Source organism: Wasmannia auropunctata, unplaced genomic scaffold, assembly GCF_000956235.1.
Source record: "Wasmannia auropunctata unplaced genomic scaffold, wasmannia.A_1.0 LD335767.1, whole genome shotgun sequence".
Classification (NCBI taxonomy): domain Eukaryota; kingdom Metazoa; phylum Arthropoda; class Insecta; order Hymenoptera; family Formicidae; genus Wasmannia; species Wasmannia auropunctata.
This window is the reverse complement of record NW_012027123.1, coordinates 533,895-560,213: the sequence shown is the minus strand read 5'-3', so window position 1 is coordinate 560,213 and position 26,319 is coordinate 533,895. Positions and strand designations below refer to the sequence as shown.

The window sequence follows — 26,319 nt, the reverse complement described above, 5'->3', positions numbered from 1 at the left end:
AAATAAATGAACATAGCATTTTCCTGTCGATTAATTAAATTAGCAGCCAATTGTTAAATAAAGCAAAACTTCATCTGCGTATCCTTTTTCCTGTTTACATAATGTTTCGTTAAATTTTAACGTATTGCCTGGACAGATTTTCTCGAGGATTTTGTCGCATATATAAATCAAAAATCGATCGACTGTATTAGCTTCTATCTAAATGTTATTTTGGAAAAAATAAAAAATCAGGCACGTTCTTGTTCGTTATATACCATCGCTTTAATAAAATAATATAAACATATATTGTATTTTAATCGTAATAGCAGTTAAAATAAAAATTTGTTATAAAGCAGTTATTACCGCGTAACTATCGAATTCTTACTGCAATTTTTAGTTTTCAATATTTAATATTTTGAAAATTAAGAAAATTAAATTATTCTAAATTTAATAGAAAATCTAAAATTAACATAATTATCCTTTTTTCCTGATATTACATTTGGAGTACAAATAATACAGTTCTGTGATACTGTTTCCTTCCGCTTCCGTGAGCCGTAAATATCTAAAATATGCTTTATATGAGTTACACAAAAAGCAATTTACATAATACAAATATGTAAATTTATCCATTCCTCCATGAAGAAATTTTAATTATTGTTTATTGACGCGTAAATATTCGATACGCAAGTCTAAAACAAAATCAGCCAATCTTGAAATTTTTAACATTAGAACAATGCAAGAGCGATTCAGTACAAAATACAACATGCCGATAATCTAATGAATGAATCACATACGTGTCATTTATGATAGATATAACATTATAGATATATTATTAATTTACTAACAAACAGACGTGCACAGAATTCCGTGATCAATCTATATGCGTTAACTAATCTAATTAAAGCTTGTAAATCTGAAAATTATCCGGTCCTATAAATAAATAAAAAATTCAAGGAAAAACTATTTAATTGGCAAAGTCTTGCAAACGCAAATTTAATCTTCGAAGACCAGTTTTGTTGCATGAATTATTATATCTGAACTTGAACAGATATAACTTCAAATTCAGCATTGGAGAATAAACGAGAACATGTAATTGAGCTTTGATTCGACGCTTTTTTTAGATTTGCAACCATCAAGCAACGGATATTGCAATTTGCTTTTACGGCAGGAAAATCAATACATCGCGTACTGTGCGTACAATCGTTTTACGAAAAGCATGATGTAACACGTCTCGCGGATTAAATTTTACCGAACTATGATTCACTAGTAAATAGCATTGCAACAAACATAAAACGATGTCGATTAAGACAACGCGAAATTCCACGAGAACTAGCATTAATGACGCACAACATAGGTATTATATCGCACTTTAATTCCCCTTCAACAGCCCCGCATAACGACGGTGGCTTCCATTAGAAGCTGCAGCGCACCTTTGTTTTCTGAGATCCGTGCAGATTCCTGCAAGAACGCGATGTATTTCAGAAAGGGAGAAGTGCCGCGCAAGTAGGGCTGCTGTGTTGAATAAGAAATTTCGCATTAATACCGACGAAGATACGCGGTCGTGGGACAAAGGAACGAGGTGCGAAGGCTGTATAAGACGACATGTAAGACGACAAAACTTAATATACCGTTCGCGTAATTTTACGGAAAACGTTCAAACGCATATATTTTACACGAAAACCACTCGTGAAACTAATGTCGCTCACGGGAGTTTATGCAAGACGAATCGTATGTCCTCGCGACCTCACCCGTGAACTCACCGCTATAGCAAAACGGAGCAGATAAACGGCGGAATGTTCAACGATAAATCTTCGTGAGAACACGTTTTTCGACAACTAATAGAAATTAAGTCGCGCAATCGAAACTTGCTTGTGATATGAATGTTGATGACAAAGGAGAACCTTTTTTAGTTTGCACAAAAAGCTTCTCTCTCTGTATTGCGACTTATTTCGCAATTGTATGTATCGATATGTTTAGATATTGCATATTTCCGTTGGCACGAACGATGCGGCGAAATTAAATTTTCGATGAAATGTGACTGTTAGAATATAGGAGCGGGTGTTTGAGTAAAGAGAAAAGCAACGGGTGAGGGTTGGAAACTGTGAACGCTTCGAATATTCGACGAATCCCGACGAAGCACCATGCAAACGGAATTCCAAGACGAGAATGCGATTCGATCGCTCGACGTCAACGTGGATTTGCTTTCTCGCGGCTATTTCAGGGATGAAACGCTGTCCCGCCAGCTTACGAAGGTGGGCACGAAACATGCATTTGAAAGTCGAAAATGTGTCGGGGGAAAGTACAATGCAAAAGCCTTCGGCAACTGCGCCGCTCTGTACCGCCCTCCAGCAACCGTAATAGCGAGGGAAAATGGTTTCTCGCGAGGTGCGAAAATCGTAATATCAGATACGGTGAAACAGCGGGAACGCTTAGTGAATCGTTGGAATCGTCATGCCCTTAATGGAATGTCATTTGCATAATTAATATGAATTTTGGTTGAATCATGAGCTAGCATAATCCAACTTTTCATCCGCATTAATGACTTTTAGCAACGAATCAGAATTGAGATCATATAACCTACTTGTTACGATTCATAATAATTTAAATGTGCAGTCACGACGATTTTGCGCTTTTTTTAGGTCAATTTAAGAAGCGTTTTTCTTTCTTGTTTCTATTTTATTCTTCATATTTCTCGTCAGTCGAATTTTTTTCTCTAATTCGCTTTCAATTAAAATAAATTAAACAACTCATTTGTATTATTCTAAATACATTTAAGATAATGTGGTTACGAGCAGTTTTTTTTTTTTTTTAAATATTTCTTCGTGATATGCGTTCACATGTGATACACTGTAAAACCTGTATTCTATCGCAGGTTAATCCGATCACACTCGAGTAAAGCCGTTCTTCGCCCATGGCTCGACTACGAGAACGCGAAAGCCGCATGGTATCAGATGGTTGGAAGTTGTGTAACGCTTCGAGAACCGTCGCCTCGCAAGCCCGAAAGCGCTAAAATATCCTGCCTGATATGCTCTTCAGGAATATCTCAATAAGTCACCGCTGCATATCTTGAAGTCGAATCTCTGCAAATCTAGATACGAATGCAACTCACGCATTTCGTCGATACAGATGAAATACTCTTAAGAGAAATAAGTGAAGTAATAAGTAGAAAAGGTCAATCTTATACCGACAGAATCACTTGCGGATACAGTAATGATTACTGCGTAACAATTGTTGTCTGATTGATTTTCGTTTGATTGGGATGTTTCTTAAAAGAATTATACGTTCTGTAATTTATTTAAAATATGACTTTTAATACATAATCTTCTTTAACTTTTGTTGCATTAATAATAAAAAAGTACTAAATCCGCGATATTGTATGTACATGATATAGACGCTGTTGATTTGCAAAAGCAAAATATTGTAATTTTAATAAGCTAAATTTGCCTGGTCTAATATTATCTAAACTGTAATTTCGTTTGTTGAAATGCCAATTTTACGTCTCTTTAAGTTTCGACTTCCCTTTCCCTCTGAGAGATGTAATTCCGCGTTTAAAGCAACCTTAATCTACCTTAGAGTGTCACGTAGATGCGCTGACTCGAAAAGAGACAAACTTAAATGAGTATTTTACTGTAAATAATATTACGTAAGTAGTAGTCATTAAACATACTTACGCTCGCGGAATATAAAAATATAGCTATTGTTCTTTTCATCTTTTTAGAATTAAAATCAGTTTAATTTAATTAATTCAGAAATATTTATCGAGAAATATTTTATTTTATTACTTTGAAAGAATTTTCATAAAAAAACTTATTTTTGGAACAATAATAAAATATAATTATTACATATATTATTATTGTCATATAATTAGAGGCCGAGATTGCAAGAAAATCACATTAAATTTATTTCTGCCCGGATTATTAAAAAAATTTTCTTTGGATTTATAGTTAGTTAAAAATAAAATTGTAATTTTCATTCGAAAACAAAGAATACCATATTCTTTCCCCGACAAAAACTCATCCCTTGTCTCATTAGTTTAAAGTTGCATTTCCGCCTCAAGAGTTTCTTTCGAAAATAATACTTCAAACCATGTTCGCTAACTTCCCCAAGTTAAGAGTCGAAGTCCTATATTCCCGGCTATCTTCAAATCTTAATTAATTCCAAGGGCATATATTACACAGCCTGGGACTTTCTGCCGGCAAAAGTTCCTTCGACTTTAGCACTACAAGCGGGGTTGTTTACGTGCACGGTTTCTTCGATTTTCTTGTGTACATAACGATGCTCATCCGTAAAGTTTCCAAGATGCGTATAGTCAGTAGAAAAACGAAACGAAGCTCGTTTCCGCTGAGAGTAATATGTATTTCTTTTAAAAATTCAGCAAAGACGAGAGAGAGAGAGAGAGAGAAAGAGAGAGAGAGAGAGAGAGAGAGGAATGCACAGAGGAATGTAGAAGTCCTCGTTTTCAAGTCCTAAGTGATATAAGGAGCTCTCTGCACTCGATCGTTATTACCCAGTTTTTTGCTGTGCAAGAAATCGTCGAGTTTAAATAAGGCACCGACGAATTGCTGATTGAGAAATGGTGTTAATTCATTGATGGATGCTATTTTCGAAACTGGTCATGCGTCGGTCGTATCATTGATCGAAGGGCGATAAATAGAATCGATTTTAATAGCCGTACGTATTACCGATGATTGTGTATACCAAATCGATGTGTAACGGCGCATGTGTATCGGCGCGCGTTCGAGCAGAATATACCGTGTTGTACACGTGCCACCGAAAACACGCGTTGATTCGCACCAGTGAAACATTTTGACAGTCACAATATTCCGTAAAATCTGGACTTCTAATTGAAATGCATTAAAATGTTCGCGCAAACATAATTTGCATCATTTTGATGATAATTTGATTGATATTTCCGATATTCAATTGAATGCGAGCGAGATAACAATCGATAATTTTTTTCCAAAACGGTCAGTAGGCAGAGTAAATATTACTGAGTTTTCGCGACAATTCAAATTTATTAGATGCCGATGAGCATCAGTACTTATTAAATTGATTATCAATTTAATAATGTGATATTACTATTCTGATTCAAGCAGGAACTGTGTTGAGGTCGAAAGCAACGGCGCACAGTTTGTGAAAATAGAATATAAATTCGCACAGAAATATTAGCGAACATCAAGGTCCTGTTATCATTGTTCGTTAGCTTTCTCTCAATTTAATTGTGTTAAAACACACACATATATATATGTATATTAAAATCAAAAAATTTAAAGTATACTTTATCTGGATAATCATTTCAAGTATTAGGAATGAATATCCAAGCAATGAGTACTTTAAAGTTTAAATTTTTTATTTTAATCCCTCTCTCTCTCTCTCTCTCTCTCTCTCTCTCTCTCTCTCTCTCTCTCTGTCCTACTTACTCTTGTCAGAGCATGGTGACCTCTCCTCGTATTTCTGCGATGTGCACTATTTACATTTTTACGCAGATATAGGGGACCTACAGTTTAACGCCGGTTCCGAACGGCGGCAATTTAAAAAAAAAAATTCTCTTGGCAAAAATACTCTCGGTATTATCTTCCGATAGGCGGCGAATTGATTTCAGAGTTATATTATTCTAGATGGATTTAAACCCGGATCTTCAGCATATGAAGCAGCCGCATTGCTCCTCGCATCACGATCGCCACTTGATTTTAATGTACACATATACATGTATATATCCGACTGTACATGTGTTTTAACACAATTAAATTGAGAGAAGGTCAAAATTTAAAGGCAAAAAATTTTTACACGAATTTTCATTCAAGCATAACTTAAAAATATTCTTGCATAAATGTACAATGTACCAGCAAAGATTTTAGAAATGGATATTATGTAATAGGGAAATTTTCACTCGGATTACCTACTTCCCAGATTCCTGTTAAACTTTCCGCTTTCAACTTTTTAGTCAGAAATAGTTGTATCGCCCTTATAAAAGTTGGAAAAAGATTACGAATTCACCGACCGACCGACACTGAGGGGAATCGATCGAGGTGCATCGCGACTTATAGTTCGAGCACGTTATGTGAGAAGGCTTCAAAGGATTGATATGGGCAGCGCAATATCATTGGGGAGAACACACCGGCAAATGCTGAAATGCTCTACGGGCCGCGGCTCTTTTGCTGTAAGGTGTGTACTACCCGTGAGGGATGCAAATTAAACATAAAATGAACCGACATTCGCGATTTAAAACTGGGTCATTGAATTTATAATTCATCGCTGTGTCACGTTCTGCAGGGACGATATTTACAGAAGGCACCACGTGCGGTTCATTTAGAAAGAAATATCGTATACTATCGCTAGTGCAGAATTTATTTTGCACGTTCATTCAACATTATATATCACACGTTCACTCGCGTTTAGCATATACTGCATAGCATTTAATGTCACGTACGTTTTAAAAATAATTCCGTTTGCATATTTTAATGCTCCTCCATTTTAGAGGGCGCACTAGATTATTTCACGTAAAAATTAAAGTACCTAAGGACTTACTTGAAAAACATGTCGCGTTTTTTTGGGGGGGAAGGGGGACTTATCTCCTTTATCATATCTAACCCATTCTGGTAAAGAAAAGAACACCGTCTAAGCCACTGATCGGGTCCGTGAAAACCGGATTTTCCGCCGGAGCTTAAGTCTAAAGCTTAAGGGACTTCCAGTTCGCGCGTATATGTATATACGTGCCATTGTTTGAGACGCGTGGGCTGGTATGCGTTAAGCCTTTACTTTTAAAATGGCGGAGAATTGATGTCCTCACACAAATCGATAATCGAACTTAGTACAACTTCTCGTAACACATGGCGGTCTTTCGGGAACGATAAATTCTACGAGGATATATGAAAAACAATGTTAGTAAAAGCTTTTATGCGGAAAAAAAGCAATGCAAGAAATAAATGTGTTATAGAAATTCGATCTCAATCGAAAATTCGACAAAAACATAACGGGTGTATTAAAAGTAGCTCAGAATTATAACTGTTTTATACTCATTCATATCTTTACAATTGATTAAAAAATAACGTATAAACAGATCATAGATAACAAAGAAAACGTATAAATGATGGCTAATAATATAATAATTGGCATTATCTCGCGAGACGCTTATCTCGCTTGATAGTAAGTAATCAAATTATCTCTTGCTTGCTGCGAAGAGACTACAAAAAATAGGTTATTCGGTCAAACTATAATTGCGGCACTTTGTTAAGTGGACTCAATTACAGCGCGCAATAAACAGGAACTTCTAAACGTTTCCGTGTACACTTCCGCATTTCTTGAACAATTCTCTTGTCACGTCATCATGAACGGTTGTAAAGGTGCAGTTATGCAGGAATAATTGACAATGTTACAGTATACGAGCTGCCGTCAAAACGGTGAGATGTGCTTTTTGTATGTAGTGCATTAAAATTATTTTTATTTGATAGGCAAAGAAGAGAAGGAAAAAGAGAGAAAGAGGAAAAGAAAAGAGGAAACTAAAATATACTTTAAAATAAAACATGAAGTTAAATAAACATATTATAACATTTATTAATATTTTAATAACCAATTCTAAAAGAGAACTGATGCTCACAGTTATTAGTTTAATATATTAAACATCCTTATAGTAATTATCGTACACATTATCTACCATAGATTAATGTCCATATAAATGCTATTTAATCGCTGTCTCGCTTTATGATCATAAATGCGATTAAATTGATCGCGTCAGCAATTTTAATTCCATTACATATTATTAGGTGTGTTAATTCCATCATTTCCATCACAAGTGGACCAATTTATCTACTCTAAAACCATAATGCATTATGAGGGCGAAACAAATCGGAATGTTCACGCTCCGTTTGAATTTCGTTAAATGCTAGGGTTTATTTCGAAACGGTTGTTTTAAGCGCTTCGAGCCTAATGTTTTTCCAATAGAACAAAAATATTTATCTTAAGTCGCTTGCGTGTGAAAACGCTGAATAAGCTTATGAAAATATCATTATGTTAACTATGCAAATTTTATCTTAAAATGTTATCAATGAATAACATTTTTATATATGTATATGTACATATATAAAATATAGCTCGTTTGAAAACTGTCTCGGAATTTATATTGAAAAAAAAAAGAGATTAATTGATTGTAGACAGCATATAAACCTTTGTTCACTTTTTTTTCTTGAGTTTCTATCACGGGTTTCCCAATTTTATCTCATCGCCGCATAGAAATATGTATTAATAAAGCTTTCACGTCGCCACCTTTCACAGAGCGTGCAAGCCAATTTATCCCAGAATAGACCATAATGCCACCCCTTTGAGCAGCAATTTTACTATTAATTTCCATTATGACACCAATAAACTCTTTTTACAAAAGTATGCGCAGCCACTTAATTTCTGACGGCACTCCTATCGGACACGCACGTGTGACGGCTACTTAATATAACGCAATAATAGACTCTTATGTGCCTTTACAAAAGTTCAATGATTAAAGACAAGGGGGAAAAGCCTATACGGCGTCGCTATCAAAGGGCGTCTCATTATCCTTTTTATTATGAAAAAAAGTCGTATTGAAAGACGGTAGCGTATGCGCGCGAGATAAAGTTGCTCTAAAGTTACGTCCTTGACCACGCGTGAAATAATCAATAATAAAAAAAAAAGCACTAGATCTAACATTGAACGTCCGGATATTAATAAACGAATAAATAGTCGATGTTAAAGAACACTGAATCAAGATTTATAGATTTAATTACATTTGAGGTATTATCTCTCGTATTTAGGAAATATAGATTCGCGCAAGAGAGAGACTTCCGTCGTGATGGTAGCCGTGTCGGCAATTGAATTTCTCGCTCAAGCGCATATCACAAGAGAAAGATTCACCTCCATCACATTTCAAATCAGAACTTTCGTGTTACCCTTCTAACTCATAGAATCCCGGAAGGCTTCCTGAATGTTAATCCTCAGTAATCCTCAGAACTGTTACAATAGCAGTTCGTACGTCAAGTGCTATTGTACGCTTACGTGTGTTTATACAGGACTTCCGCAACAAATTAGATTAACGTACGAATTTTGGCCATTGCAAGCATTTTTTTCCATCATTATCGTTTCCGCAAGATAAATTCTCTTGGCTAAATGAAAACGACTACGTTTATGAAAGTGATGACATATATATAAAACTGGTTTAAAACTACAGTTTTAGAAAAGTATGATTAATCACAATCGTCCGGCAGTGACAAAAAAATTCGGAAATACTCTATGTAAATAATTTTTTCTCGTGAAATTTAATAAATTCTTGCTAAAACTATTCACCGATATGAAATATCGTTAATTTAAATAAAACTATAAAGTTAGAGATATGAAATATCGTTAATTTAATATAAAGCTATAAAGTTAGAGATAATTTAGTTATGGATTTTCTCATAATTTTCCAAAACGTTTTAAACTGTTATTAACATTAATATTGAAAATTATACGGAAATTTTTTATATGCTCAACACGATAATTTAGTATTACATATCGTTATGCAATCATCATTCTCTGCCTTTATATTGTTATTTGATATCTCTGTTAGTACACCGCGTTTCGCGCATTTCGCAGTAACGTGAACTGTAAAGGATCCTAGAAACTGACGTGCAATGCGGGATGCGGGAGTGAAGCAATTCACGGGAAAAATGATATCTAAGATGTAAGATCATATATGAAAGCAGCACTTGCGATTTGTCATCAAATGCAACAAATGTCCTTTTTTCTCATTTGATGGAATGTTTATCTAGAATTCGGTATGTTATTAGAAGGCATACTCTAATCGGACGGACGGCAGCGATTTGACCGAATTTCGTTGCGCTTATACGCGACTGCAACGGCGCATATACATTTTTACGCGTCATAAATTTCCCATTTCCGATATTTACACGCGCATCGTTCGTTCCTCACGACGCTTAAATCTCCGCCTCGGTTAATTCCCGTCCGCCCGTCGCGGCCTACTCTGTCTCTCAGAGTCCCGGCTCCATGCTAATGCCGGTTGCAATTTGTATAATTTCGAAATGGGTTAAGCACGCGTCGGAGCATCCGAGGTCGATAACTTTTTCTACCCTCCGCGATAGAACGTCGTTATCTGCACGTGCTCTTCCGCAACGGCGGCGCTCGTTCAAAGCATAGTGCTTACTTTACATTTTAATGTCTCTGGAGTCACGTCGACATCTCGAAGTACTACTAATTTCATGGACCTTTAACTGTAAACTCGCCGATCACGCTTCCCAGCCATAACATATCTGAGCAAAGCCTCGTAACAAACGCGCGTACCTCTATTTATCTCTTTATAGAAAAAATTATGGTAGTCGCAAGCTTTAGTACCGTTGACATATATAATTCTACTCGCATATACGATAACTAAATGTCGAGATACAATACCAATTCCAATCGAGCGGTTTTGAATGGATGGTGGCGTCAGTCATGAGGCATGGCATTAACGCCGTTAATCGTGATTGCTGAAGCGTTAAGACGTTGCGATAATCGATGCTGTACACAGTATGATTATAATTACTATTTATCTCTCTCAATGTATAGAAGGGAAGATAAATGGTAACTCTAGAATACATGGAGATGACATCGAAAATGAATCTCATTGAAATTTCTCTGCACTCGATTATTAAAAACATGACGTTTTCCATAGAAAAATAGAAAAAGCTGGGAACAAACTTTTCAGTTTTTATTCGCTCGTTGCAGAATATGACAAAATTAATTAATTAATAAGGAAGAGAAACCTTTCGGTCATCTAATCTGACGTATCAATATATAACCAGGCCATTTTTATCATTTTCCATAATTTTTAAAACTTTAATACAGTTGCAGGGCAAAAAAATAATATCTGCAAAATTTTTACTTTATTTTACTTGACTGCCATTACCTTTGAGAAAATGTTTACTTATAGAATTGAGAGATCGAAACTTATTGTCAACGCTACATTAGCAATTATACAGTTGTCGAATCGTTAATACAAGCTCGGAAGACGACCAAGTGCACACATAGTATTTTGTACTGTCGTACTTGCGAGGTCTCCTACTTCGTGCAAGAAGTTTTGACCGACGAAAACCCAACGGAAGCTATAAGTCCCACCAAGTGCAATAATTATCATTGTTACAGCCCGTTTCCGCGCTCGTAAAAACTTTATGCATACGTAGCAAAATTTAACTGCGAACGCTACTAATTAGCGCCGTTAAATGCAACGGATGCTTACAAACGCAAACAGCGTTTACACCCGTAATACTTCAAGTTATCTTTTCACAATGCGTCACGAATGCTTGAAATATTTCTATAGAAATTTAAAAAAATGTTTCAAAATGTAAAAAAGTAAAATATTTGTTGGCAAATTAACTCTTTCAATATTTATAGTTATCGTTTAATCGAGAAAAATGATTTATATGTGTGCGCTTGAACACTCAATTTGCGGTGCGGTAAAATATTGTCGTAAAAAATATTAATTATTAACAGAGTAGATGCCATTCTTTTATATAGACTACTACTACTACTTCATCAAATTTTTATTTAAACTGTCACTTATAGAGCTACGCTACGTATTTAACTCTTACTTAATTCTTTTTCTTCTTTTCTTACTCTGATTCTCACTCTTTGCCTCCGTCTTTCTCCCAGCCCATAATATTTCGTAATATCACGACGACAACTTCACGCACACATAATCAATCTCTTTGTGTAATATTCATAAATTTGCACAGTCACCGCGCGGATGCTGATGCAAAAAGTTTCTGCGGGAATTGCCGCGGCGAGATAATGACAAAATATAAACGCGCCGTGCAGACACGTAGGATTAATCTGAGCGCGAATTTCCGAATCGATTTTTCGATGAATCGCCTGACACCTGAATACATAAAACCGAAATCACTTAAACTATGCTAAGGCCGTATAGAAATTCAATCGGGCGGTGATGGACATCCATATTCGATGGATAAATCACTGTTTGTAGATATTCGTGCAAAACTCATAAATCGTAATCCTTCTACATTCGAATGTTCATGCGCCACATCTCTCAATCTCACGAGTAATTGGTCACGAAAAGCTATTATAAATATATTTCTCTTTTTACTCGTCACTTAGATTTTTCCGCCTTATAGGCTCGTGCAATTAATTTTATTAAAGGATAAAATCAGAAATAATTAATACTACTACAAAACGCATTGTGTAAATGTTAGCACGGTAACTCGATAACTCGCTTTTTAAAGGTTTTTTTAATGTTTTATTTCTATCGGGAATTCTTCTCTTAAAAACTTGAAAACCTATACAGAAAATAGTAACAGATCAACTAACCCCCGCGATTCGTGGCAAGGCAATAATTATTTGTTGGAACAATCTTTCCCGCGATTTACTCACACAAGACGGAAATCGAAGCGATGGGGAACGCAGCAATAAATTTTTCTTTCACTGCGCGACATTTGTGGGCGACGCTTATTTCCTTCACAATACTCGAATTCAGATGTACTTCCTATTGCGTTTTGCATTTCCCGATTGAAGTGTAATGCGCCAACTAATTTCCGGATTAAAAGCGCGGAGTAATATCGCAAAATCGATCTTTCGCGAAGCAAGGAGCGAAATATTTGACGTCTAATTTATCAAAACTGCCTTGAAAAGCAAAGAAAAGGATCCTCGGTGATTATATTACAATTAAATTTGCTTATGCATCATGCCCCTGCGTATACAAAGTCATCGCGCAATCACTTGTACCGAACGAGCGAAGCCTCATCGCAAATCGCTCTGTTCTCTTTCAAGGCACGAAACATTATCGCATCTTACGATTACGATAAGCGATCGTTTGCTCGTGCAATCAACTGTTGTTGTAAGAATAAAGAATGGAGCTTATTTTTCTTTCATCTCGCCATGATTACTTTTTCACAAAAGATTAGTAAAAGAGCCCCGTGATTACGAAGAGCGTGTAATATCACTAATGTAGAGACTCTTTCCTCTCCTTTGCAACGCTTTTAAAAACTCAATTCAGTATCTCGACAATGTTAATCGCGACCGCTTGCAAAAGTCCCGGGCGGAACGTCGCGGGGAATGAATTTCGCGAAAAAGAAAAGCAACCCATTCTTTATGACCTCTGCACAAAGTGCGAATCGCGGCGAGATGGATTTTTCTCTTCGAGGAAACACTTCGAAGCGAATGAAGAGCCACATCCCGTAATGTTCAAGCTTGAAACAAACTTCTCACACGTACGTGTGCGAGAGGACGGAAAGAAATCGTAACGCAATTCCCTACGGCGCGCGCCGATCTCCATTATTCCTCGCTCGAACGTAATATTTATTATGCCGCGCAATACGGCCTCGGAAACCAACCCTTTTCCAAAGCGAATCACCGTGCCAACTTTTTTCACTCTACGAGATCGATTATCATCATTTCAATGAACGTATAATCTCTCTCGTTCGACAGGACTTTAAACAATAGCGTGATGTTTCTCTCGGATGTAAAACGCGCGTAAATCGCGAATATGTAACGAATAATGCAAAATGTTTCTATAATAATTCATAGTTATTTCTCATTGAAGGTAAAATCCTCATATTTACAGTGTACAGGGTATGGGGAGAGCTCTCTCTCTCTCTCTAGCACAATCGGCATATGTATACCGGAAATCGCGCAATAAAACAATTTCGCTCGCTGATTACGTTTTGTCGGGCGCAATCGATATTTAGAATCTCAATTACGAACTCAATTTCACACGAATCACCACTAATGTATGTTTGTTTCACAGGCAGCGGCGAGCCGTGGTTGAGAAGCGTGAAGCACGCCGAGCTCGGGACGGAGATTTTACTGCCCTGCGTCCTGAAATCACCGCAGTGCGAGGGTCTGCACAGCATCAAGTGGTACCACGGACCCACGAGGATTTTCATTTTCAGCGAGGACGCCGGGATTATACGCGGCAATAACGACATTGCTGCCAGGTAATTAAAGTATTATATTGAGACTTGAATGCATAATGCTAGTGGGTTCAACTCGTGCCTTGACTTAATTAGGCCGCCTCCCTTGCATTCTTTTTCTATTTTTAGAAACTAAGCTAAATTTCATTATTCCTCAATATATATTTTGTGGCGCTAATTGAACCCATAATATAATATAAAACTTACTAAAACTCGCGATAATAATTTTGCAATATCAAAAATATCTGTAAAATCTGTAAAATCTGTTTTATTTAATTTCATCATATTGAACAAATAATTTCTGCATTTAAAAAATCTCCAGTATTTTTATATTTTTACAAACAAGTAAAAAGTTGTTTTTTTGTATTATATTGAACGAATAATTTCTGCATTTAAAAAATCTCCATTGTTTCTATTTTTTTAAACATTTCAAAATTCGTACAATTGTATTTTCAATGTAATATCCGCTTAAGATATAATTTTATAAACCTCTATTTCTATTTTACAAACTTTTCAAATTTTTCGTGTTACTATCTTCATTAAAATTCGTGAAATGTCTACCTTTGGCTCGACCGATGCTTTAAAAATATTATAGCATACTACACACCTGAGCTGCAAATAACACGTTTTCTTGAACCATTTTCGGTTTTGATAATAATTTTGCCGTTTCCGATGATTTGTAACTATCGCGATTATGCTCATCCCAGGGTCATCACCCCGTAATTGCGTTTTGTGGTTCGCGGTCTATATTTAGGGCTCGTGTAGCTTCGAAATCGTCAAACGCGTTAAATGCGCACGTGAATATGCACACGTGAATATTTAGAGCATGAAACTTCCGATTAGCAATTATCAAAATCTCTGATTGTTTTAATAACATCCGGTTTGCTGTTAACTCTAGCAGTTGATTCGATACAGTTTACAGTTTACGTATCGTTATTTGCCTGCAAAACCGTTAACGCGTTCCGATACTCTTTTTAATTATGTGGCTGCAGATACACAGTAACAAGTAAATAATAAATAAGCTAGTAAACGAATTAAATTGATTGATAAATTAGTGAACGTAAAATAAATATCGTTAAATATTAAATTTTTTATATGTATTATTCTGTTTATGCTATGTAATATTAAAGAGAAATGCTATGCAATGTTACAGTGTAATTAATAACATTTTTTATATCAATGACGAAAATAATTTAATTAATTATTTGATCATAAAAAAGTTGTACATCTAGCTGTAAACGAGACAAACTCATTACCTCCGTTAAGTCAATTAGCTACGTCTTTCGATTGTGATTTGCCTCTCTGGTATAGCTATTTGCTCGGAGTGTTATTGCCTGATTGCACGTTGCAACTAGGCGTACGAACTCAAATCTGAAGTGTTCCTTAGAGATTTCATCCGATAACCGTGTTTCTCTACGTGCCAATTTACATTAATTAAAATAAACTCAGCAATATCCTGAAATGATTAACAACAAAAAGCGATAAGCGTTATTGAATAGTGAATAATGATTCTCATACACATTTATCTCTTTTCAATTTTTCAGGTTGATTAACATTTTTATTAAAAATTAAATACAATTGTATATTTCTCTACTTAATTGAATACAAATTTAATTATAACTTCCAAGATTTTATTTCGTGACGTGAGAAAATATCATTGCCAATTTATTCGTAAAATTTAAAGCTGAAAAAAGAATGTGGAAATTATAGGATATTCGTTTACGTGGTCAAAACGATTTCTATATATATACATATCGAACAAACTACGCGAATTAACACGGTATCACAAAGGAAGAGGCTTGTTATGGATTAGCCGTTGATAAAGTGATTTCTATTTAATTCCATTAGCACGCTTCAGTAGCCGCTTATAGCTTTACTTCTTCGCTTCGCGTATTTAATCTGACATGACAACGATATAAAACGAATTTTATACACGTGATTTTAGTTTTTTTTTTTTTAGAAACATTAGCAACAGTAGTAAGTTAATGCGTTATGTTACATTTTTTGCAATAAGCAGAGACAGATATTACTATTGTGATAAAGGTCAGCTTTGTGCTTAAAATGGAAAAAAAAAAGAATTTTTCAACGAAAAAAAATGTTTGATCAGTATTGTACATTTTATTTGTTTGATACTCTCTCTAACATACTCTCTCGTTGCATTTGTCGAAAAATAACAAAATCACTTACGACATAATAATAAAAAGTAAGCACGATCGATACATATATTCGCATGTATAAAAAGCAGTTCTTGGAAATCCATTTTCAAGATGCTTCAATATAAATTTTCAACGTAATTTTTCTTTTATATACAGAGTGTACGTAAAAGCATAAAATATTTTATTTAAAGATATTTTTATTTGCAGATTTGTGCTTATTTCTCTTTAGCAATATACATACATTTTTTATTAGAACAACATCTTAAATCGATCTTTTATTCTATAATATTCTATAGCATTATATTCTAATTTCGATAAACAAAATTCAATGTACTTAGAATTTAATGTATGTGTTTTGTAATTTTATATAAAAGTCTTATTTCTCTATTATAAATTTTTCTACATTTCGCGGCAAAAATCTTCTATTAAGACGAGGCATTTTTATAAGCCCTGAATTCTTGTTTCAATATATTCTTTGGATATCTTAAGGTTTTAGTGAAATATTATAATCGTAGTTATCACAGCGCTTGAATCACGGCGACATGCATTTCCGTAATTGAATGATATACTTAATTAAAGTGTCATCCTCTACGATTAAGTAAACTGTAGGCTTTGCATATGCATCAAAGAGATTAATATTATATGACTAATTTTCCACGTTTATTTCGTTATTATATAAAATCAAACGTAATTCTCTATATAAGTTTTTTGCCGATAACTACCATTGGCGTCGACAGAGCAGAAGCTCGATGATTATTACTGTTAAAGAGTACAAAGCGGATGTTATACTTTTTAATAATAGTTTTATCCGCTTATAGAGAGTGGAACATTCACTTTTTTTTATGAAATTTGTTTCCCTATTATTTTCCGTCACATGGATTAAAGGCAATTTGGTGGAGCAATGTACTTTTACACGTTATTCGCGCGCATAGCAAAGCAATATTCGGTAATTATAGTATATGAATTATATACGTTCGTGAATTACATGCAATCCATTCGCATTACGTTGGTGGGAAACATGTCCAGGTTATACTGCAAATATTGCGGGCAAAAATTTTCTTTCATCGCAACACGAAATACATTTAGTGAAAAACGTGGAACATGCCTTTCATTAATTCGATATTTTACATACGTTTGTTTTTACATGCGTTTAAAAGATAAAACGCATGTGTAAAAACATTGGCATACCGTTGAGGAATACAATACATTTTTCAATATAGGAATACGACATATGTTGCTAATGTAAACCGCGCATTATATAAATAAGACGAGTAAAGGGACATTATGTTATAATGCTAATGCAAAATGTGTCTCCTATTTCTAGGATCTTACAATGCGACGTGCTATTATCCGGATTAGGTTGGAATCCGGATTTAGAACTCGGAAATATAAAGCAATGTTATGTATGTTGCATTACACCGCGTATGTGCGCGCTGTTTTATTACTTTGGTTACAAACAAACGTGTTTCTTTGACAATGTATTGACTATAATTATTTAAAAGAATGTCGGATTTATAAAATCCTTAAAATTCTGAATACAATACAACTATCGCCATTCGAAAATTATCAGCACGACAAATTTCCGTCGAGTGCCGTGCTGACGGCGAAAATTAAAAATTGCTCAAATAATGTTTATAAGGCGAAACAACTTTTGAAAACGATTCACTCGCGTAGAGATTGATCGGAACAATCTCGCTTAACCTTTAAACCACCATATTCAAAAAATCGCACTGATCACAATATCGGTCTAACAGACTCTATTATACTCCCGCTAATTTTTTAAGTTAATTATTAAAAAAATGTATGTTTTTTGAATACTTGTTGATGGAGAAAAGATAAATTATATGTTTTAACGTTAAGGGTTAACAAAAATATTTCGTATACAATAGAAATAAAATATATTTAAATGGTGACAAATAAGAAAATTGTTGACAAATAACGTTTCAATAGCAGTCTGTGAGACCGATATAGTGGTTTAAAGGTTAAATATGTTCGCGCAAAACTTATCGTAGCAAATCTATTTTACATTTTGACATATTAATTGAAATATAAAAAAAAACGATAACTGCAAATTAGACTTGAAAATATTTTCACTAGCACAAAAAGTATGTCGTATCTCTAGTGGACACGTGCACATCGTAGTTTATAACATTGTTGATCTAATTATTACGCGAATGCAAAAGACACATAGTTTCGTGCAGAACATCGATGCCGCTGATTAGCGGTACGGCACATCGTCGTATCAACAATGCGCTAATGACGCCGTAAACGGTTCGTCGATCAAACAACACGCCGAAATGTCGGTTGACCGCGATCACCTGCGTTTCATACCAACGCAGAATTTGCGGCCTGCAAAAACAATGATTTGTCACACGCTATACGTTTAATCGGGGGAAACGGCGAATAAAAGCAACACGGACATTTCGGTTGAAAATTGTTCGTGCCAATGTTTAATCTGGTTAATAAAAGCGGATTTCGGAACACCCGTGCGACTTTACGCGTGTACGTACGGCATACAGACGGTGTGTGTATTGAATATTGATGTTTTTTTCTTTATCAAAACGCGTGTAAAAAAATATTATTGCGTTCACCGTTCTTAAATAAATTACAAAGTCGTATATTTTAGCATTACAATTTCGCAGAGAAATAGAGGATAAGAGACGCGATTTTTTAATTTGTTATTTCGTTTTTCTTTTTGTTGTCATTTTCATTTTTGAGCACTTTTCTGCTCGTCCATCTTTACATAACAAGTAATCAATTTGATGGGAATGTAAATTGTATCGAATTATGGCATGTTCAACGGAGATGTGTACCGACTGGTGTACTTATGTGTCGATGAATATATTCAGCATCTATTGACAGAATATCGAGCGCGACCTATATACATCGACTGTGCGCCTCTACTTGCCATTTACGGATATAAATGGCAGGAGATCTTCGGCTGACGTCTTGTTGCCTCACAGTTTACCATCGTGCCATTAACGGTCCGTCGAGGACGCACTTGCATCACGATCAAATTTAATTACGTGCATTCGGGATTTTTGCGGCACCGCGCCGCTACGCATTAAAAAAAAAAAAGAACACGTTCGGTTCATGCGATTTATCCCCGTTGTAAATTAATAATGCGCATATACGATCGTATCAAAAGATCGTTTGGGAGACCCGTTAACATTTCTGGAATATGCGTATGCATATATCGGCTACATCGGATGTGTAACGTGTAAATTGTAATGTAAATCGTAAATAGAATCGGCCCGAACAAGCGCACACGATCGAACAGCACATATGACGATATCGCCACCTTATCGTCGTAAATGGATTATGCTACTCAGGCGGGATAACGAGCAGATTAATTTCATTGATTGTCCGATTCATTACCCGGTGTTAATCGCAATTTGAGATTGACATTACGTGAGGTCGTTATACTTGCATTGGCGTGAGCTGCATAATGGCATAATACCGCGTGCAGATTCGTCATTAATAAAGTGCATAAACAATCAATGTATTTACAATTAATGAAGGCTGCGCATTATAATCGTGAATGGCATCAATTATAACGAATATAAAATTGGCACGATGTGGCGGGCGAGATTTATTACATTCTACAGGAAATGGTAATTGTCATTGTGAAATGCTTAATAAAAATTTATTAAACAAAGCGTTCCCGCCATTGTTGTCCGCCCAATTTCAGTGCCAACAGGTCATTTTGATGCATTATATTAAACATATCAAAATTTCAAACGGCCAGAATTAATTTCGAAAATTATTTCCTCTTTAATTAAATTGTTATAATTTTCAAATCAATCAACGTATGTTTTAGGGCGGACGCAGAATATTACCTTAAATTAAATCACATTTTTGGAATCAATTTTCATATCAATCGTATGAATGTTTTACGTTCTGAATGTTTCAGGGCGGACATAGAATATTCGTCGAATTCATCGAAAACGTATATGAAGATACCTGAGGTTCAGCTGGAGGATGAGGGTCTGTACAAGTGCGAGGCTACGTATATGGCGGTCAACCGCGAGTGCAACAACGTGCAGCACATTATTCTTAACGTCACAGGTGCGTTACATTACATTATGCAACATTGCTGGATTAACATTCTTGGAGTAAGATTAAATTTTTATCTTAACTGGATACGAGAGGAGAGAGAGAGAGAGAGAGAGAGAGAGAGAGAGAGATATCAAAATTTGTCAAATTTCAAACTCTCGAAAAATACGATGTAACAGCAAATGTCGAGTAATATGACTCCTTTCGACGTTTTTGCACGAAGTACATAAAGATTTTCCGGATATTTCATAGAGAGGTACCGAGTGATTTACGGAAACTATTTTAAAACTTTTCGCGTAACTTCTTATGCCATAAATTGAATGCGATATTTTTAGCCGTACGACCTCTGTTTGTTATGCAACCTCTCCAGTGTACATTACGGTCATACGTCAAAAATATGATCGCGAGTAGCCTGCATTATTGAAAAAGGCAATACAGGAGTAACACATTTCATCATTCAAGCAGAAGACGCATACGAAAATCTGTTCACTTTCACGTCTCGTGGCATATCTCTATCTTTTTTTTATCGCCTTATTACCGGGCGAATTTAATGTGATGTTTCTCGCAAAAGTAATACCGCCAACACAACGTGGTTATATCTCTGGCATTTCGTTATGTTACGTGGAAACATATTTACGATGTCCGTGCTGCGCTCGGAAGGGTGAAAATGGTATGCGCAAATCGTAACGTATCGTAGAACTCACATTCCATAAATCAGGCAATGTTTATTTCAAACTAACGGTTACACGTGATCGTTCTCGCCAATATTTCAATTTTGCGCGATACGGTCCGAACGATAGACAGACAACTCTCGTTACGGATGGCCCTTTTACGAGATTGGCGAGTAACGATGTGTTTCCCTTCGAAACACCTCTCGAAAATAGAGATCTTATTTACATTTCGCGGCCACTTGTGCCAGACGTAAGACATCGGTAGATCACACAATAATTCACGTTTCCTTCTTTATTTTCCCTCTTCGTGCTGTACAGCAAAACATCCAAAGTACAAAGGGAACCAAAGAAAAAAAAGGGTACAAAGAAAAAAAATAATATACTATACTAGATATATTAATAATGTCTAGATAGATAGTCTAGATATTAATAATGTTCCCATTTCGTGTGACGCTTATAATTGGAAATAAAAAATCCAAATCAAATGAAACGCTCGACATAGTCGTTTCAGCGATGGCGACTTTGTGCCTTAAATTCTCGGGTTCTATCTGTGATTCGATTTCCTTAAAACTCAAGTCTTCCTTCTATCTAATTTTAAATGATTTTCTACTTCATCAAATCGGCTGTAACACACGGAATCGAGTGTGGAAATGTGTACACTCCACTATGCACCAAATACTTCATTTTAGCGGAAGCTAGGTAACCACAGAATAGCGATCTGGGTTAAACCCATGTCAAATTAGACACCGATAGCCCGAGTTATACCGGATGACTCCTAACTTTCCGAAGAGTTAATATCGACAAGTTGAGCTGCTCGGGTTGCCATTGGCATGATACCTCATGTACTTTGGATAAATGAAGTTATTTGATAATTCTTGATTTAACGTATAGATTAATCTCATGAATGCATTACAGGATTTAATGGCTAAATAGCTTCATTGCCATACGATGTTATTTAATCAGGTTAATGCTTCATCATCACTGCGGTGTCGTGGTTTACTCGCGCTAACTTATCTCATATTAAATTTATACGGAATCCTTGCGAATTAGAGAGAGATTCCGAGAAACGCGTGAGAAACGTCAAAATTTCATGTACATAAAATACATATAAATACGTATATTCTATAATGTAAAATAAATTAATAAATATCAATTTTGAATTTTTCGTAGAGATTTATTAATATCTAGATATTAATTTGGAAGGAGTGTTGCGTTACGTTGCATAAGCGGCAAATAAATTTTTACATTAAAAATAAATGAATAAAAGGAATAGATGAATTTTATTTATAATTAATGAGTTTTTGTTCAATCGGGTTTTGCACACTTTTGTATTAAATTATAACAAATATATCAGCGATAAAAGATAAAAAAGGATTTCATTTATAATGAATATGCGCCGCTATTAAATTAAAAGTAAAAATGTTGAGTAACGCGAAAGAAAAAAAATCAGATATTATTCAAGCTGCTGCTTCTTCTTCTTCTTCTTCTCTAAATGCCAGGAGCTACATTAGAGCTGGAAGGAGCCGGTTTCTAATTATCCAGCACAAAATTATGGCTTAATTGCGTTATTAAGTAATTCCGTAATAGGGCCCCGTACTTAAATTTTAGATATGAGAAGATTCTCCAAATTCATCTTAACAGGGGAGATCTTCCTTCTGCCAACCGCAAGCCTCTGTGCGAAGCACGTTCCCCATTTAAGTGTTGTTATACCCGCATTATCTTTGAAAGTTTATGAAGAATGGGACAATCCTCCGCTGGAGCGGTTTATTCAGCGTACGTAGCGATTTTCCGCGTTACATATACGTAAGCCATCATAGCGACGGACGTGAATAGAATCACTGTGTGTACTGTGTACACGAAATTCCGGCTGCTGATCTGTCTTCTTCGCTGTCGTGCGCCATGCCTCGTGACATCGCGGCGAGTTAAACGAGTGGGATGGAGGAGTTTTCAAGTGTACAATCGCGACATTGTACCCTAGTACATAGTAACGTGTAAGCAGCGTTCAGAAACTTTCGTCTTGCTCATTGTTGCGGGATCGTATCTTCTTAAAGTTTCCCCCAAAAGCTGCCTTGAAAATTAATTTTGTCATCTACTTAAAAAGATAAAGTCATTCCCAAAATTTCTCAAAATTTCTGCTAGGTAAATTTATTTGTTAATTCTATATACACACTTTTCTTTAGCATTTATATTATCATTATTATTATGTGCATGTTAATAAAAGTTATGGTATTCTTTCTTAAAAAAGGAGCTTTGTCATTAATTTTTGATCACGGAAAATTTTACATGAGCTCTTTTGTGCGGTCGTTTATAAAGAATTCTTTTGTCGTTTTGATTGCAAAACCAATTGAAACACGAACGGAAACACGAAAGAACTTGGAAAAAGTTGCTCTTGACGCATAACTGATTGTGACCTCAATTTGTCGAACTTAAAGTGCCTCGCGAAATTTATGTAGTCAGGCTGCTTTCTTACGAGAACGAACATGTCTTGAATTCCATCACGAAACATAATATCACCGCGTATTTAACTGTTTCAGTTCATACATAACGCTATTACAGATACCGAGATATAAAAATCATTTCGCGCGCAGATTGCTATGTATATTCCTTCGACAAAATATTACAGAGAATTATTGTTTTAAAGATAAATATCTACTAGTCTTCTTAAGAAAGGTACTATGAAGAAATTAATTTTATTTTAATAAGAAATTTAATTTAAGGTTTTATCAATATTTAATAATAAAACAAAGAAACAAGCGGCGTTTAATTAAATTCTTGCTGGGAAAGAATGGCAAATTTTTTAAATCATTTGTACATTTATAAAAATTATTTAGTTAAGCACGCGCTATTTATACATAGATTCTTTTGTTAATTGTAACATGGATAATCTCAATAAACTCAAATCGACTGTTTAAAATTGACAAATAACCTTAATAAACATTTCTTAACTCCTTCGCGTGCAGCTAATTGTTCTACAAGTGATCCAGTTACTCAGTAGAAGGAGGAAATAAGAGAAAAGTTAAAAGAAGATAAATACGTAAAATTATTTTTCTCTAACTATAACTTCATTTTTAATTTAAGGCCGCTTTTCTCATGTGCAATTAAAACAAAACTGTATGAAAAGATAACTGTTCCAGTAATAACAATAATAAATTTTTATTAGATTTAGGTAGCTTTCATCATCAAATTAAACTATCTTCGAAAGATAAATTAATATATATTTCGTAAAAATGTTATAAACCGAACAGAGTCTACATGATATAGCGAGAATTAAAAAATAGATCTAGTGACAAAATATTTAATATCGATGCAGTTTTTATCTGTATCAGAAGAACATTGAAAATTTAAAAGCGATCATAAAAACAGAGATAAAAATATCATAGTTCATGAAAAAAAAAATAACTGCGCGGTTAGACTCTTAATTTATCTTATTTCTCCAAATTAAATATTTATACGAATTTATTTGTGACTAAGTAGCGCCAATTTCGATAAAATACGGGATACACGTCGTACCCATTATACCGCAGCGTGGTGAAGCGACAACGTAAAAGTAGCTTGCGAGCTCTCTTGCGACAGGCGTCGACATTAATCTACATAGAACAGCACAGCACGAAGCTGTGCGCGAAACGGTATCACGTATCACACCCGTATCTGTACTTACATACACAGCGCAGCGCTGCCGGATTATCCGAACACCTCATTCTAGCTAGGACATCACGGCTGCAGATTTATCGTCAAATAGATAATATTATCAAGAAAGTAGAACGCGGGCAAATAGGATCAGAACGACGAGAGTGAGGAAAAGTTAACAACTTTCGGATTCGATTACTTTTTAACGTTGTAAAGAACGTAGTTTGCAAAACCTAACTCTACTTTGAAGTATACCTTTGCTTCGTAACGTTATACCAATGTATATACAGACGGAATGAGTAAGAAAAGTTTATATCATGCGAAATTTTATATTATACGCGAGAATTATTGCTATATTATATAAAAGGGGTAGAGTCGTTAATTTTAATGTAAACGTCGGACGAATATCACAGAAGTTACGCTTTGTATCATTTTTCCGTCTAGTCGCTCATTCGCTAGATTGTGCCGTTACAAACTCGCGTAAAGCTCTGCAAAATAGCTGCTGGCAAACGCCATGTAGTTTTAACACGGCGCGGCGGCGCCGCACGGACGCGCTTTTATACGGGATTAGACAGTGAGCTGAAGGTATACATATAAGTATATACGCGAAGCGCAGTTTCTTCTTTCGTTTCATACGTGTTCCGTTTCCGCGGAGCGTCTGCCTTTTTGTTGCGCAAAATTACGGACAATGATTGCGAAATACTTTCTTCGAAAGCTCGGCGACGTGGGCGAGCGTCGCGGAGATTCGGATTCGACGTCAGTGAGAGTCTTCCGAAAAATCTCCTATCAAAATCACTTTCGCGAATTTCACAAGACGTCCTAAAACGTCCTATCTCGTTTCGTTCCGCTCTTCAAATCGCGCAATTTCTTTTTTAGCTGACGATTTTCCTTTCGGAGATTGGAATTTCTTTTCACTCGGAATTTGAATTTTTCCCTTCGGGAAAGGAACTACGTTTATTTTGCCCTTTTTACGTATCGCAATATGACGTGAATTCAAAAAAAAGTAGGATTCATAGAAAAAAATCTTCAGTCGATCGCAAAATGATTTCCTTTGGCGCGCGCGGAAGGAAACCGATATTTCCTTACGGTATTAATTCATAATTTTCACACAATGCAATTTCCTAGTTATTTAAATTAGACCCTGGGTACAACTCAGGTCCGGTAAATTGTAATGAATTTATGTAGAAGGAACCAAAGGAAGAGATTCGAATCTGCAACGTGATAATGTTAAGCTATTATCCAGCAGAACAATAGAACATACCTGTATTATACCTTTTCCGATACACACACGAAAGATCGTGCAGGCAATCGGACAATGCATGTGTCCGTGAGTTTATTGAGCGAAACTACTGGCGAGGATTGCCGCGCCGTTCTGCATGTGCATTAGCACCCGGCATTACAATATCAATGAATTCCGTCCTGTTGTTCGATGGTACGCCGAAGAACGGGTAACTTTGCGCTTTTACGGCTGGCATCTAACTAGGAAATACCATTTCGCTGCCGGAGAGACGAGCGCATCAGAGTATCGTGAGAAGTTGACGCTTCCTACTTCGTAAGTCACGCCGATCTCCAAGGTGGGAAATAAGTACGCGAGACGCGCGCCGGGAGAGATCCAGAAATGCGTCTTGTAAAAAAATCGCGAAAGCTACTTACGATCTAATGACGCCGCCTCCCCACTTTCGAAGTAATCTCTCTCTATAGTCGTACAAAGTTGCGCCGTCGTAGTTGCGGGTCGTCGAGGCGACTTTAAAAGTCGTTTTCAAGTATATTATTCATAAACTTTATCGTCCCCCGCGTTGGATTGCGCGCCGGTGGAATGTTCACAAACCGGATCGCTTTCCATCGTAATTTTCTGGGAATGGCAGGGCGTGACAATGACAAATCGACTATGCACCGAATACGGTATGC

The 26,319-nt window shown here is 35.7% G+C and overlaps 1 protein-coding gene across 4 annotated transcripts in view; it reads left to right on the top strand.

Annotated features, from left to right (window-relative positions):
* Window positions 1-26,319, top strand: part of LOC105456125 (hemicentin-1) — a 154,839-nt gene that overhangs the window by 76,356 nt on the left and 52,164 nt on the right. For all 4 annotated transcript variants that reach the window (XM_011699945.1, XM_011699944.1, XM_011699943.1 and 1 more), the window contains exons 2-3: window positions 13,736-13,925; window positions 19,971-20,125. In XM_011699945.1, the coding sequence (XP_011698247.1) occupies window positions 13,736-13,925; window positions 19,971-20,125 (345 nt within the window). The remainder of the gene's footprint in view (window positions 1-13,735; window positions 13,926-19,970; window positions 20,126-26,319) is intronic.